General features: G+C 38.3%; 1 protein-coding gene across 9 annotated transcripts in view; it reads left to right on the forward strand.

Annotated features, from left to right (window-relative positions):
• The first annotated feature begins 228 nt into the window (after positions 1-228).
• LOC133522042 (matrix metalloproteinase-14) overlaps positions 229-14,101 on the forward strand; it is a 33,816-nt gene continuing 19,943 nt past the window's right edge. For all 9 annotated transcript variants that reach the window (XR_009799986.1, XR_009799988.1, XR_009799992.1 and 6 more), the window contains exons 1-2: positions 229-563; positions 6,439-6,763. Coding sequence is in view for 2 of the 9 variants with exons in the window: in XM_061857221.1 (XP_061713205.1) it covers positions 6,602-6,763 (162 nt within the window). In the remaining 7 variants the exon portion in view is untranslated. The remainder of the gene's footprint in view (positions 564-6,438; positions 6,764-14,101) is intronic.

Consider the following 14,101-nt stretch of genomic DNA (forward strand, 5'->3'; position numbering starts at 1 on the left):
TCAATTACATATTTTCGTTTGAATTCATGTTTTAAAACGGTGGAAAAACCTGGAAGTCACAGTGGACTATATTTTTGTAAGAAATGGAGTTTTCCGCGGGCGAGCTTTCGTCAAGTTAAAGTTTAGGGCGGGCGGGACGACGGCGGCGTCGACGGCTCCTGCGGCGGCGGATTCGGCGCGGGCGGTGCGGGGTGCGCCGGGCGCCGTTATAAGCGGCGGTTATCGGCGCGCCGCACACTCGCTCTCCCAACCTCGCGGGCTGCGGTAGGTCGTGCCGAGGGCGCAACGATCGCAGTCACATTTCCCGCCACGCGTCGAGCACACATTTTCTTTGATATTTCGTGCAATTGCAAAGAAAAAAGTGAACAACGGGAGATCATTGGTGCCTTCGACGAGTGTGCTGTGATATATGTTTCAACTTTAACAACTTAATTTTCGTTGGTAAAATTCTGGCGATTAGTAAAGCTTTGATCGTAATCACGCTAGTGAAACGAAAACATACATTTCGACGTTTCAAGTAGTAAGGATTTCGAGGACTGCAAGCAGTAGCAAGTAACAGGCAAGTAGATAAAATTCTTTTCATTTATCATATCGGCGTACCATACATAGGTGTTCACTTCAGTTCTGTCTATTAAATAATGATAAGCAATATTAGTTGTGGCATTTACTGACATTCCTTAAATTTAATATACGTACCTATTTACGCATAATTGCCTACTGAAACTTGTTAGCTTTGATTCGGTGTACAGTCAGCATTGATAGTAGCGGATGAGACTATGCATCAAAGGTACCTATCTAGCAATCTCTAATAACTTTACACATCGAGATACAAAACAATTGAGTGTCTGTATCTGTATCTATTAATGCTGACTGTACTGTACCCACTTAAATGCAGCAGATTTACAGATAAATGCAACTTGGAATATAAAACCGACAGTTAAAATTGTCTAAGCTAACCCCGCACCGCCTTGCAGCGACAAAGTGTGGAGGCTCCACTATAAGAATCACGTACATTCACGTTTATGGTGGCGCGCCCACACTCTGTGGCTTGCCAAGTTGATGCAAAACTAGCATATATGGACTCAAGGTATCCTAGCTCCCTTTTACGAGTCAAAAAATATTCTTTAATTTTTAACGGCATTAATGAACCTAGGTATATTATTTTGTCTAATCATGATTATAATATAATTTAGTGTAACTTAGGGGCGACTACCTATAATTGTATTACCTGACAAAGCCTAAGAAAAAACAAAATTTTTAAACTCTTCCGCGAATCGAGGTTATTCGTCTCTGTGTATCTGTAGTTATCTCGCTGATAAGGACTGATCTTAGATTATGTGTTAAAGAACACAAAGTACACAAACTACATAAATGCGGTGTTGACAACATGGCTATAGTTATCTGCTTTGCTTTAGTTATTTTGACATGTTAGGTTGGATTTATACATACAAACGTGTAAGTATAAGGTGTGTAAAGTGGCACAGTAAATAAACAGTTGATTCTTAAAACCGTTTGCCCTGTCAACAGCGTGAGCGAGGCTGCATGAGTCATGAGCTTGTGCATCGAACCCGCACAGTAGGTTTTTACTTCTGGAAACCAGTAGGTTCCTTGTCATGACTTCGGTTATTGTATTTTTAATCAATGGTGACAAAACAACCACATACCTTTGGGTTGTCCAAAAGTGTTTGAGGATGAGAGATGACGTGTCGTCGAAACGGACAATGTACATGAGGTAGGTACAGTCAGCAACAAATGCGTGTATTTTTTTTGGGAATACGATTGGTTTCTTAAGATTAGGCACGGAAAGTCATTAATTGTGTTTTTTCCAAACTTAGGGTCGGGTGAGGGGTGAAAATTAGATAAATGCTAAGACGATCATCGTAGTTATGTCGCTTAAGATGAAAATAAATGTGGCGATTTCCATTAATCTGTTGAGTCTCTACATACTACGATTGTCAATTCAGATTCTTTCCCTATTTATGACAAAAAAAAATATTTGCCTAAAATATAGTAGGACATATTTTGTCTAATATCCTGAATCTAGTTGTACGTGTATGTTGTTACACTTGTCTATTACTTATACATGGTGCCCACGAGGAGCCCGAAAGATTTTTACAATGTTTTCCTGATCATATTTAAAGACTAAAATGTTCTATAAACTTTTCTGGAATTCGCCTAGTTTCAGAGTAATACCAATAAAAAACATCTATTTATTGTTACTTAGTGCGAAACACCTTTTTTATGGCGATGTTGCTACTATGGGACGTGTTATAAATATATTTATTGATATATGTCAAAATATTTTACGAACAAAGTAACGATTAGTTTTAAGAACATTTTTACAAATAACATTTACTTTTTATGTCCAAGTAGGTATATTAAAAAAATCGAAAATACAAGACAAAAAACATTATTTTGTGTAAAGTACATGTAACATTTTTTCCTTCTTTTGGCCTAAGAAATGAGTGGTTAAATTCAGGTTGCTCATGAGTACCGTGTATCTTTCACTTTCACTCTCACGTACTCAACGGTTAAAGGATGACTCACGCTAAACCGGCTTAACCGGCCCGGGCCCGGGCCGAGGCATCCAACACGTTATTTTCTATGACGCCTGATCGGTGATCACGTGGTGCTTTCCATAAAAAAAGAAGCTCCGGCCCGGCCCCGGCCCGGTCTAGCGTGAGTCATCTCTAACTAGGAGAAATCCTTTAAATTAATAAGTTCTTAGCATTCTTTTTGTATCCAAGTCTAGATCCCTAGCTTCTTAAAAGTGATTCACACATTATCTTGTTTATAATGTTAGGTTAACTGTAATCATGAACTTTAGCAACCACGAGTCAAACAATGAGTCAAACACGACCATAATTATTTTACATAAAAATATTTTCTACGGTAATCACACGTCATCTATGTGGTTCACGATTTATAATAAAATATAGATGCTTGGAAGCAATTAGTGATTACTATCAAATGACGTAAACATCGCGTCTCGTGTGACCTCTCGAGGTGTCTTTCTGGTGAATCATAATGTTTATTTGTAGAACATTTCAAGTTCCAGTGACCGTGGAGTTACTTGTAGTCAGACCGGACACAGCATACTCTTGGGTCATACACATTTTATAGTACCTACGCTTAAGAGCCTGTCAATGCCTAAAACGCGCACACTGTCTGTTTGTATCGGAGTAAATGAGAGATTGTCGCATGTTACTGGACGTGGGCAAGGGAATAATAAGAAAACAAATAAAATAAAAGAAATGTGGATTGTTTGTGTAATATTACTCGTTAGCGGTTTAGGTAAAAATGTTTTGAAATTGTGATTTTACTTGCAGACTCATAAATCAAAAAAAATAAAGACAATAAATTTTAAGACCAATCTATGCAATTATTTTCTGTCGAGCCGATTTCGTTCAATCATGTATCGAGTACGGCCGTGGCCGTGGTCTTTGAAATATAATGAATATTAAGGTATTTTTTTAAAGAGTTTTTCTTAAAAACTGTTTAAGTAACATCAAAGACTTTGGTTGTTAACAGGCCCTTAACTCGTCGGCTTATTTCCTGCATGTAGGCATCGGAAATAAGTCAAGGGAATCTAAAGCTACAGTAGCGGGATACATTTTTTTAGTAGCTACTTAATATACAAATATAAAAAATGTATTGTATTATTTGTCCACAGAAGTGACTTTTTTCTAATACGTGTTGTTTATATCAGATATTTTAGTTTCTGATTACAAATTACGCTGCCGATCCTTATGCCTGGATCACACCACACCCAATCGAATGGTGGCAATCGCCGGGTACTCGGCCGAGAAAATAGCTGAGACAGACATTCGGTCCCCAATCATTTTACTAGACCGAGGGCCAACCCCCTCGCTCCCCACACTGTCTCGATCATACAGGTCAATTCAGTATCATATTGGATACAGATCTAGGTAATAACTTAAACTCGAATTGTCTTGACTGACTCGCTGGGTGTAGACTATGCTTGCCCTGCGTACTGCCTGATCTGCGCTGCAAAGTTTATACTACCCACCATTTGGTTAAATATTTAAGGTAATTCGCTGGTAATCAGTCTGTTTTTAAGTAATGGGAGTTGATTGCGATTCCCTAATAACAGTGCTCGTAGCACCAGACTCACGACTCCTTAAAATCTCTAAAAAGTTCTCATCCAAATACGTTTATGAATCCCCTCTTTTAGAAGTTGTACTAAGATGCTTCCTATATTTTCGAATGATTTCTTTGCGTTCATGATTAGGTAAGTTAAGCTTTCGCGCACGTTGTCATTGAACAATCTGATTGACTTGCCACAAAAATTAAAATTGGGGCTAAACAGGCAATCAGACATTTTACTCTCTCAGCCGAGTTACATTTTAATCCCTCGCCACTGTACTCGTTAGGTGTGATCCAGGCATAAGTGGAATGCAGATGGCCAGGGTGACGCTCATCTCATTAGTATTGCGCGCGAGCGTCCGGAAGAAGGAAAGGCGTAGACGCAGGGCCACGGGCACAGCCCCGAGAGATGCGCGAGCGCCGCCAACCAGCGACACGTGGCACTGCGGTTTTATTTGTCTTGTTATTACTAATTAGCTTAGGGAGAACAAAGCCCCGTGTGTTACCATGTTGAATTGAGCTGTTTGTATAGTTAAATAATGACAATACACAAATTCATTAATTATAAATTATAGGAATACTCTATGAAATCGTTTGTACGAGTAATATACCTATATGCTCCAACCTTGCTAAAAAAACGAACTCTTGTCTTACAATAGAAGTGTTTAACTTATTATTTAAACAAACTCAAGCGCTAAATTTCAGCAAAGAGCAAATTATCTATCGATTAGTTCCGTCATTATTCACTAGAGAAACACCCACTTTTTATCATGGCATTCGTCATAAAGGAAACGACAATTAGCGACGTAAGATCGTCGCCCCCCGTCTTAAACACCTAACCGTACCCCTAGTGTAAATTTGATAGACATCATAACGTGACGAACGCGTTTGCGTTAAGTCTCATTTTGTATAGGATTTTGAGTTTCCAAAACGTCCCGCTTGGCGCGCTCTTTCTAAATCCAATACAAAATGAGACTAAACGCAAACGCGTACGTCACGTTTCGAAATCGAATTTATTTACACTAGGGGTACAGGTAGAATTTATATTCACTATAACGTTGCGTCTTTGAATACATTTCGCAAAATATAATTGTTCTATAATCAATCAGTGCCAAAATTTGTAAACACTGGTCAAAGTAGTCAAGAGCTAAGCACACCTATATATAAAAAATATTTAAAGTTAGGTAAGAGAATTGATTCCAATGTCGACGGTGAAACCGTCACCTCCGACACGCTTAAGCGAGCGGAACATTGCTGGCGACACCTCTATCAGATTTGAACTTTCGGTTCCGAAACCTCGTCGTCGTACCCCCTAACCCCGCTGCAGCTGCAACCGCTTTTATCTACTGTCGCTAAACAATAAATGATACAAACAGTAAATAAACAAACCATTATACATAAATAAAAAATAGTTGATGCAATAGACAAGTTGCTCCTATTCTACTTTGCAGTTATGCGGGCATTACACTTTTACTATCATGCTTAATATGTCTGTATCAATTTTGTCTCACTCCTTGACATAGGTACTCGTACCTACCCATGAAAGTGTGCGTAATTTATAATCAAGATAAGAAAGATAAGGTTTTAGGTGAAAATTCAGTGTTTCAGTTGTCTTCACAATGAGTGCACCTCATTGTCAAAGCGAAGCTAGTCCCTGATAAGTAAGATATTTATTAGAGTATATTTTAGCTATAATCGGTTTTGGTTTATCGGTCTATATGTGTTAATAACCAGCACCGTCGCTGTTCCATACTTAACGAAAGTGTCTACAACAGTAATAATCTTTTAGAACGATAATCATGTTTGTGGGCGCACCCGCGCGGTGAATCGGTTCCTAGTGGGTATGTAGGTCATCACATTGTTAGTAACTTTATACAGTCAACAGCAGAGAGTAGCTAAGCCGGTGGGATGTTCAAAATTATAAGAACACATCTTTGAACTTTAATTTTTTAATGTACTTAGAGAGTAGAGCGTGTGTAGATCATTATAACATCCCATCCACTTGGTAGTTTCTGCTACTGATAATATCTACTTACCAAGGGCTCATTTCAGATTTAACTAATATTAGCGTCTAGCCAATAGATATGTTTCAAAAACTTTAAAGCATACTAAAATACATAGATCATGATTTTGATGTGTTCTAACTTATACATCAGTTTAATAAATATAGAGGTAGTGTTAGTGAAAATGTAGACGTTTTACAAATATTGTTAAATATAATGCATAATTTGCATTGCTGTAAATAAGTATGCAAACAAATTCCATCTCTACAAACTTTACTTTAGATTTGTACAACATATGATATAATATAAAATTATTTGTTACAGATAGCATACACTCAACAACATCGTTCAAGCATATCACTACGCCCGAGCTATGAAGAGATAATTTATCCAGTAACGAAACTCAAGTATAACTATTTTTACAAGTGTAATGCCAATTAAGAATTAATTGGCCTAGTGATAATTGAAGGTGCATTTAGAATAAAGTACTAATGTACTTATCGCTAACAATAAAAACAAGCAAAACATCAAGACACATGGCGTTCGTGAGCCTGAGGAGCACGTTGCGGATAGGAGTGGCGGTGTTGACCGCGCTGGCGCTCCTCGCGCGCGGTAGCGCGGCGCCCGCCTTCGCTGGCACCGACAACGCCATGGTGAGTCCGCTATAGTTTCTATCATTAATAGCACTTTATTATTATGTTTTATTTTAGACAGCATTGATTATTTCATTTAAATATTGTTGTTTATTATTTTAAATCAATAAAATGTCCCTGCTGAAAAGCGTATAATATCAGTGATATTGAGCCCACACTTGTTAGACCTAATGCATGGAGACCCACATTTGATGTTCGCGTTTTTATACGCGCAATAAATATTTCCGAAAATATGTTAAAAAATAGACGAGTCAGGACAATTTAAAATCGGAATCGGAAATGACTCGATTCGCAAGATCCTCTCCGCTGACTCATTGATTCCGAGAAAATGAAACGGCGTCTTTAAAACTTGTTGAATTGAATCGGTGTAGTATTCCGCACCTACGTTGGAGTAGATAGTAACAGCATCGTTCATTCATAGTGAGTTCACAACCAGCCGCGATAAGAAGCCGGCCATCACCGACCACTCTAAAACAGTTTGTTTGTCTTCTCATTTAGTTTGCGTAATACCTTATAGGTATGAATCATATCCACAACATGAAATACACGCTACACCTTAGCAGGATATTGGTCATTAGAGTCAATGAGTTTGCGTCATTTTTGTTTGTCGGTTATCCATAACTATGTAAACTACAAATAAAGTACCTACCTGTGTGTGTATCCAGTATCCACTCGTACATGCAAAAATTCGGCTTTGACAAAATTATCTTTAGGCATTAAATTAATGAATTAATTAATGAATATTTTTATTTTATGTAACACATGGACACATATTATTATTAGTAGAACTTACAAACTAAGGGGTTAGTAGGTACAGCAAACATTAATTTAAAATAAAACAACACTGATGGGGGAATGCAATCCCTCACAGTGAGACAAGTAGGGACAGTCAACCCTATCCGCTATCATTCGTAGGATGCTGTTGGGACTGCCACGTACCAGGCGCACCAGGGATGCTGCGCGTGCACGCATGGTAGTATAAAAACAGTCCACGCCCGCCGTCACGAACATCCCCAAAGCTACAGAAACGGGGCAGCCCCATCAGCACCCGGAACGCATTATTGTACTGGACCCTAAGGGCCCCGTATGCCCGTTGCGTATACTGCGCCCACAAATTGCAAGTTTAGAGGGAAGTGCAAAATGCCCTAAACAGTGTGACTTTAACCTCTTTTGAGCACCTTGCAAATCTGCGGGCTTGCGATTAACCCATGATCATTTGATCATACAACTCACGGATTTTAAATTTAACGCAAAAAGGAAATCCTTGCCAATGAAATACCAAGTTCGTTTCTTGGAAAATACTAACATGAGTCAGTAAACCAGTCGCTAAGCCAGTTCACCGCCAAGTTCTGGGCCATAGAGGGCATACCGACCAGCGGCCATGTGCTAGCTTAGCTAGCTTTACCTTCGTTTAGTAGCAATAAATGAAATAACACTTTATCTAACAGTTATCTGGCTAATTCTTTCTCTACCTCTAACACTTTTACAAAGTTATTTCGTATAATGCTCACGGTATCTTATTTTTGTTCAAAATAACAGTTAAATGGCATAAGTGAAAAGCGTAACTTAGTAGCGAAATAATACAATTTCAATAATAAGATTTCGTTGCAATATAGTCAGTAATTGATTAGCTCTTTTCACAACAAATAATGAGCGATTGCTATTGCCATGTCAAGGTAGTGACAGTTCTACCTACTAACCTTGTTTGATACTGAACTTAAAATAGTTATTAAAGTGAAAATTCAATCTCTTTAATTAACTAAAGGTAACGTTCGGAACCGGAGGAAATTACTGCAGGAAACGTGAAATTTTACCTATTAACGTTTCCTGCAGTAATGCAGTCGACTGCAGCAGTATTTCAGCGCGACATTACTACAGACTGTATTACTGCCGCTAGTGTCAAAATCGATGTTGCTGGCCGGAATTTTGACATTTGCGGCAGCAAAGCAGTCGTCAGTAATATAGCGCTGCAATATTGCATCAGTATGCTGCAAATAATCAGTAGATTTAATACGAATGTCACCTTAATACTTTTTGATATTGTAATGAAAAAGTTTGTTTTTGTAAACTCGTCGTAGGCCCTTTAAGACTCTTTGCGACAATATTTAGCATAATTTATGATCATTTATTAGTGGATAGTATTAAAACAAAGAACAGCTCACGGAAGATAGCCATCATTGTACATTGAGACCGGTTTATTGACGTGTGATTAGGAAACTTGTTATTGGTGAGTAAGATGGAATTATTGACGAAGAAGATTATACATAGGTACTTATAGTTATTAAACTGCACGGGAAAAACCTCGTTGGTTTACAAGTAGAAGTACTTAATACTCGGAACTTACAAACTACAAAAGATAACGTACCTATAGCTACTGCTCGTACTCATACATTTCAATGCAGTGATATAACTATCAAATAAAAGAAGTATTGAAATGCAGAAACCGTTACTAGGTTACGCCACACCATCACCAACATCAGCGCCACATCGTCTTTAGTCACGGAATCGTAATGCCATTCTGTTTCCTGATGTTTGGTATGGGTAGGTATTGAACAAGTTACCATTACAAGTTTTTTTAAATACACACTTTTATTGCAGATTGTACTATACTTTCTCTACTTTGCATGTATATCAAGCACTACTCGAGGTCTTTATAATGACTTAATGAGCCTAAAATTAATGTGTTTATGTTTTTTTTATCGAAGAGCTCCTTTGACTATCTTTCGATTGCATCATCAGATCAGCTCCATGTTACCATATCATTGTATTGTCATCGGATATACGGAAGCATGCCAAATTTCAGTTCAATCAAACATTGGGAAGTGGTTCAAATTTAAATTACAAGGTTTGAACAAATCAAGATCTGGACGATTGTACGCTGTGAAGTTAAATGAAAGTGTATAAAATGAGGCTGAACACAAAATACTTATTCAAAATAACGAATATTAATTGTTAATATAGCATTTTCTTAAACTTTTAAAGAAATATTGACATGATTTACTTCAAATGAAGTCCGGAAATACTCCGTATCCAGTGCGATGATATGTAAAGGAATTTCATATAGTCTTACACAACTAAGCCTGTAAAGCCTCCTTTTGTTTTTAAACGTCAAACTGTGATACAACGACTTGGCATTCAACCATCAAAATAAATAGTAGTAGGTTCGTATAATTTGTTTTACTATATAAACATACAAATAAAACAAATTGGCTACAATTTTTTTCTTCATTGCATGTTCGAGAAAAGCAAATTTCGACGAGAAACGGGGTCTTTATCTTTGGCCTGTAACCCTTTGTTCCCCGGCCTTTATAGTAATTTACTATTCTTTAATAATGTTTTTTTAATTACAATTGTGACGATCGTCTTAAAGAATTTGCATTTCAGATATGCATTATGGATAGTTAATGTTACTTATACACGTACTTACACAATTTTCCTTCGTAAATAGGTACTGTTAAACCCCAGGTGCCCTTAAGCGGAGGGTCATTCTCCTGACCAGCGGGAGAACAATGGCCCGGCCAGAAAGTGCCAAGAACCTGATGCTCTTTGTTTTCATCACTCCTACCTGACTCGATTAATGCGATATAAAAATTCGACTCGTGTCTCGTCGAGCGGACATCTCTCGTAAAATTTCCTATGGCTTAGAAGTACAATGAACTCGCGAGGCACATTCTTTGTGCGAGTTAATGTTTTAAAATGCCCTAAATGTATAAATATGTATACGAGTACGTGCAAATGCGACAAACGCCTGGTAAATGTCGCAGGTCGAACATTTTGTATCGCTCTGCAGCAATCAGTTGCTTGAGGCGCCGGTGGTTCTCCCGCATCGCGCCGACGTTTCAGAAATCTCGTATCTCGACATCGTAGCACCATCATTCCGTGAAAAAACGTGACCAAAAATAACATATTTAAGCGTACAATGCTACCAACTAAAGTCTTTTAACCCTAGTCACGAGTCACGATCCTGTGAAAAGCTTTTTTTAAGATTTCGCAGCAGATTAAAGTAAGGTTACGGTGACAACGGTGTGGAAGCGTCAGCTATCTCAAGCGTGCGTAAGATGTAGAATAATTAAATTTGAAATGGAAAATAAGGAACTACGGACTATAAAAAAGAAAAAAATATATATTTTTTTACGCATAATTTTGGAAAATATCTTTATAAAAAATATATATCCGAAGAAGTATTTTATATCTATTAAAAGACTCGCTACGCTCATGGTTGGACTAATTTTTCGCTACACCATCACGATAAAAAATACTAACTGTAAAACATCAAACAAACACAAAACCTAAATGGTCGCGTACTGTGCGGTTTAAGACGAATTTCCTCCCGCTGACGCTTCGGCTGTGAAATGAGCTTCCTGTCGAGGTTTTCCATAGGGGATACAGTATGGGGTTCTTCAAAAAAGGAGTGTAAAGGAAAGGTTTTGAAAATTGAAATGTGTAAGTGATCTTCTTGCCTATGTATTTTAAACAGTGAACCGGTAAATCGTAGCCGCGATGAGCACGAATAATTGTAGAGCGGGCCAGGCGTTAAGTCACCGACACACTTATTGACAATGGCCCGTAGCCTCAAATCGTCTGAGACAAAAAGAGACCCGGTCACCTGCTAATACCCTAATATTGCAGTTCATTTTTAAAACTAACGGTTTCCGTTATTTTCAATGTCATATGAACGACGTTCTAGTTCGTTTAGGGATGGACGGTGTGAGCTTAGTGGGGCGGTGGTGACGGTGGTGTAGCGTGCAGACGAGGGTATGGCGGCGTGGTGACAGCGGCCGCATGCGCGGCACGCACGCAGGAAGCGCCCGCGACCTTCGGCACGCGCGCCACGGTCGCTGCCGTTCCATTGTTCGCTGCAAACATCACATCGCTGCCCGTACATTGGCGTGCTCTACTTATAATTTGACATATCGTAATAGTGGCCAATTAAATCCCTATCATATCACCATGAACACCGTTTCAAGGTCACATAATGACAAAACTTAGGACGGATGTGCTAGCGGTTAAAATGAGTTCTCGATTTTCTGTGCGTGTTTTTTCTAGAAATGTTGATGGTATCTATGTATCTGAACAAATAATACTAAGGGCCTGTTTCGCAATGTCCGAGTAAAGTAATTGGATAGCTAATTAACAAATAAATTAACTGCTAGATAAACCTTCATGCAAAACTTAACACTTTATCTTCAAGTTAAGCTTATTTTTTGAAGATTGTAAAACGCCAAAATTGACTTTGATCGTCAGATAAGTGGCAAATTGCTTATTCAGGACTTTATGTGGACATTGTGAAATAGGCCCTTAATAATATAAAGCAGACATGTCGCTACATGTACTTACTACTGGTAGTTGACAGGCGGCAACCTACAACCTAGCCTACCTACAGAAACTTGGAAACATCTCCTTTAACACGTGTATTACAAATGATTGGCGGCAATTAGGAGATTAAAACCTATTATCACTGAAAACTAACAATGTGCTCTCAACACGTGCCCAACGTGCCGACGACGGACAAAGGGCAAACTCGCTTGATCAACAATAGAAAAAATATCAACATTTTCTACATTCTACTACGGAAAAGTAGAGGTTCACACGCGATTGATTCTATTTTAATCTTTTGACAATCACATCGTAATTGAAGCTAATTACTGGTGCAATTATCCATTGCATGCGCGGATGAATGAGCTCAGAGCAGCGACGCCGATGTCCGTGCGTCCCGCTTCTCCGGCCAAACGATACTCTGCTGCTCCACAAGCTGATAGCTGTTCCTTTTTACAGAAATGTTGGTGTCAAAACTACGTTCTTAATCAAATAACATTTCATTCATAGTTACAATATGGCGAGTTATAAATTCACTACATAAAAATACAACATAATAATAACAGAAATGGCATAGATGAAAACATGATTTAAGAATAAATCGTTTGACATGTGTACGGTTGTAAATGATCTTCGTGATACCTACTGTTTTTCCGATAATTACTGATGTTTCCTTGTTTACATCGCATAGCTAATACCCACATTCCTGAAACCGTTTACGCTACCATCGCGAATAAATTACCGTAAGTAATTATTAGTAGGTAAGCGATGCCAAAGGGATAAAGCACGCCGCCCTATTACTTACGAGCTTCAAATGATGCAAACAACTTGTTACATAATATTACATTCCCTACGGTACACGACTATTGCCAGACCAAAAAGTAAATCATTATTGTACGAGTATCTACATATAATAAGGGCTCATTGCCATTGTCCACACATTGTGCCTCTTTGGTGAAGCGCACAGCGTTGCGTGCGCGCACCATCACGACACAATTGTGTAGTGCACCTACTATTAAGATACCAGTATAGGTAATCTCATAAACAGCTCATGGTCTAGATATTTATTTTATGCAAACTTGGCAAAAATTAGCAAGTCCACGAGCTGACAGTGGCGCAGCGAAATGTGCAGTCATCCCATCGGTATGTAGGATGGTTTAAACGTGCCCGTTCATTATTTACCTAGCAATCGGATGCAACTGCGTGATACAGATTTATAATTTGGAATAAATTAAGTACGACACCTTAAGTAGGTACTTTTGAACATATATAATGAGCTACATATGTAGTAAGTTTTGACGACCGGTTTGGCCTAGTGGGTAGTGACCCTGCCTACGAAGCTGATGGTCCCGGGTTCAAATCCTGGTAAGGGCATTTATTCGTGTGATGAGCATTGTTATTTGTTCCTGAGTCATGGGTGTTTTCTATGTATTTAAGTATTTTTAAATATTTATATATTATATATATCGTTGTCTAAGTACCCTCAACACAAGCTTTATTGAGCTTACTGTGGGACTTAGTCAATTTGTGTAATAATGTCCTATAATATTTATTATTTATTTATTTATTTAGTAAACATCTGAAAGGCTTTATTCGGGTGGTAAAAGTTATGGTCGAAGCGTTTTTAAGGACCTGCAGTATTTTTTTCTTCTGCAGGAAGATGATGTTGATGATGAAAAAATATTGACTAGAAAATGGTTGCGTGCTGAGGTGGCGTAGGCGGAGGACGTGTAGTGTAATGTAATAGGTCATTAGCATTATAACAAGCTTAATCCATTTGCTATTTATTGGCCGACATTGATAGGGCAGCATATTTTATAATGACGCCACTGAATGCGAACGCCACGAAATGTATGCCACATTGAAACGAAATATTTAGTATAAAAATATCGCGAAATGGCGACCCAAGCCTCCACTTCATTGCTGAATACGAAGACGCTACTAGATAGATATATTATACCGAGAATAGACGACGAGAGTGGTTTCTCCATGTAAAGTATATTAGAAAAGATTGTAGTATCT

The sequence above is a fragment of the Cydia pomonella genome, chromosome 1, assembly GCF_033807575.1.
Source record: "Cydia pomonella isolate Wapato2018A chromosome 1, ilCydPomo1, whole genome shotgun sequence".
Taxonomy (NCBI): Eukaryota; Metazoa; Arthropoda; class Insecta; order Lepidoptera; family Tortricidae; genus Cydia; species Cydia pomonella.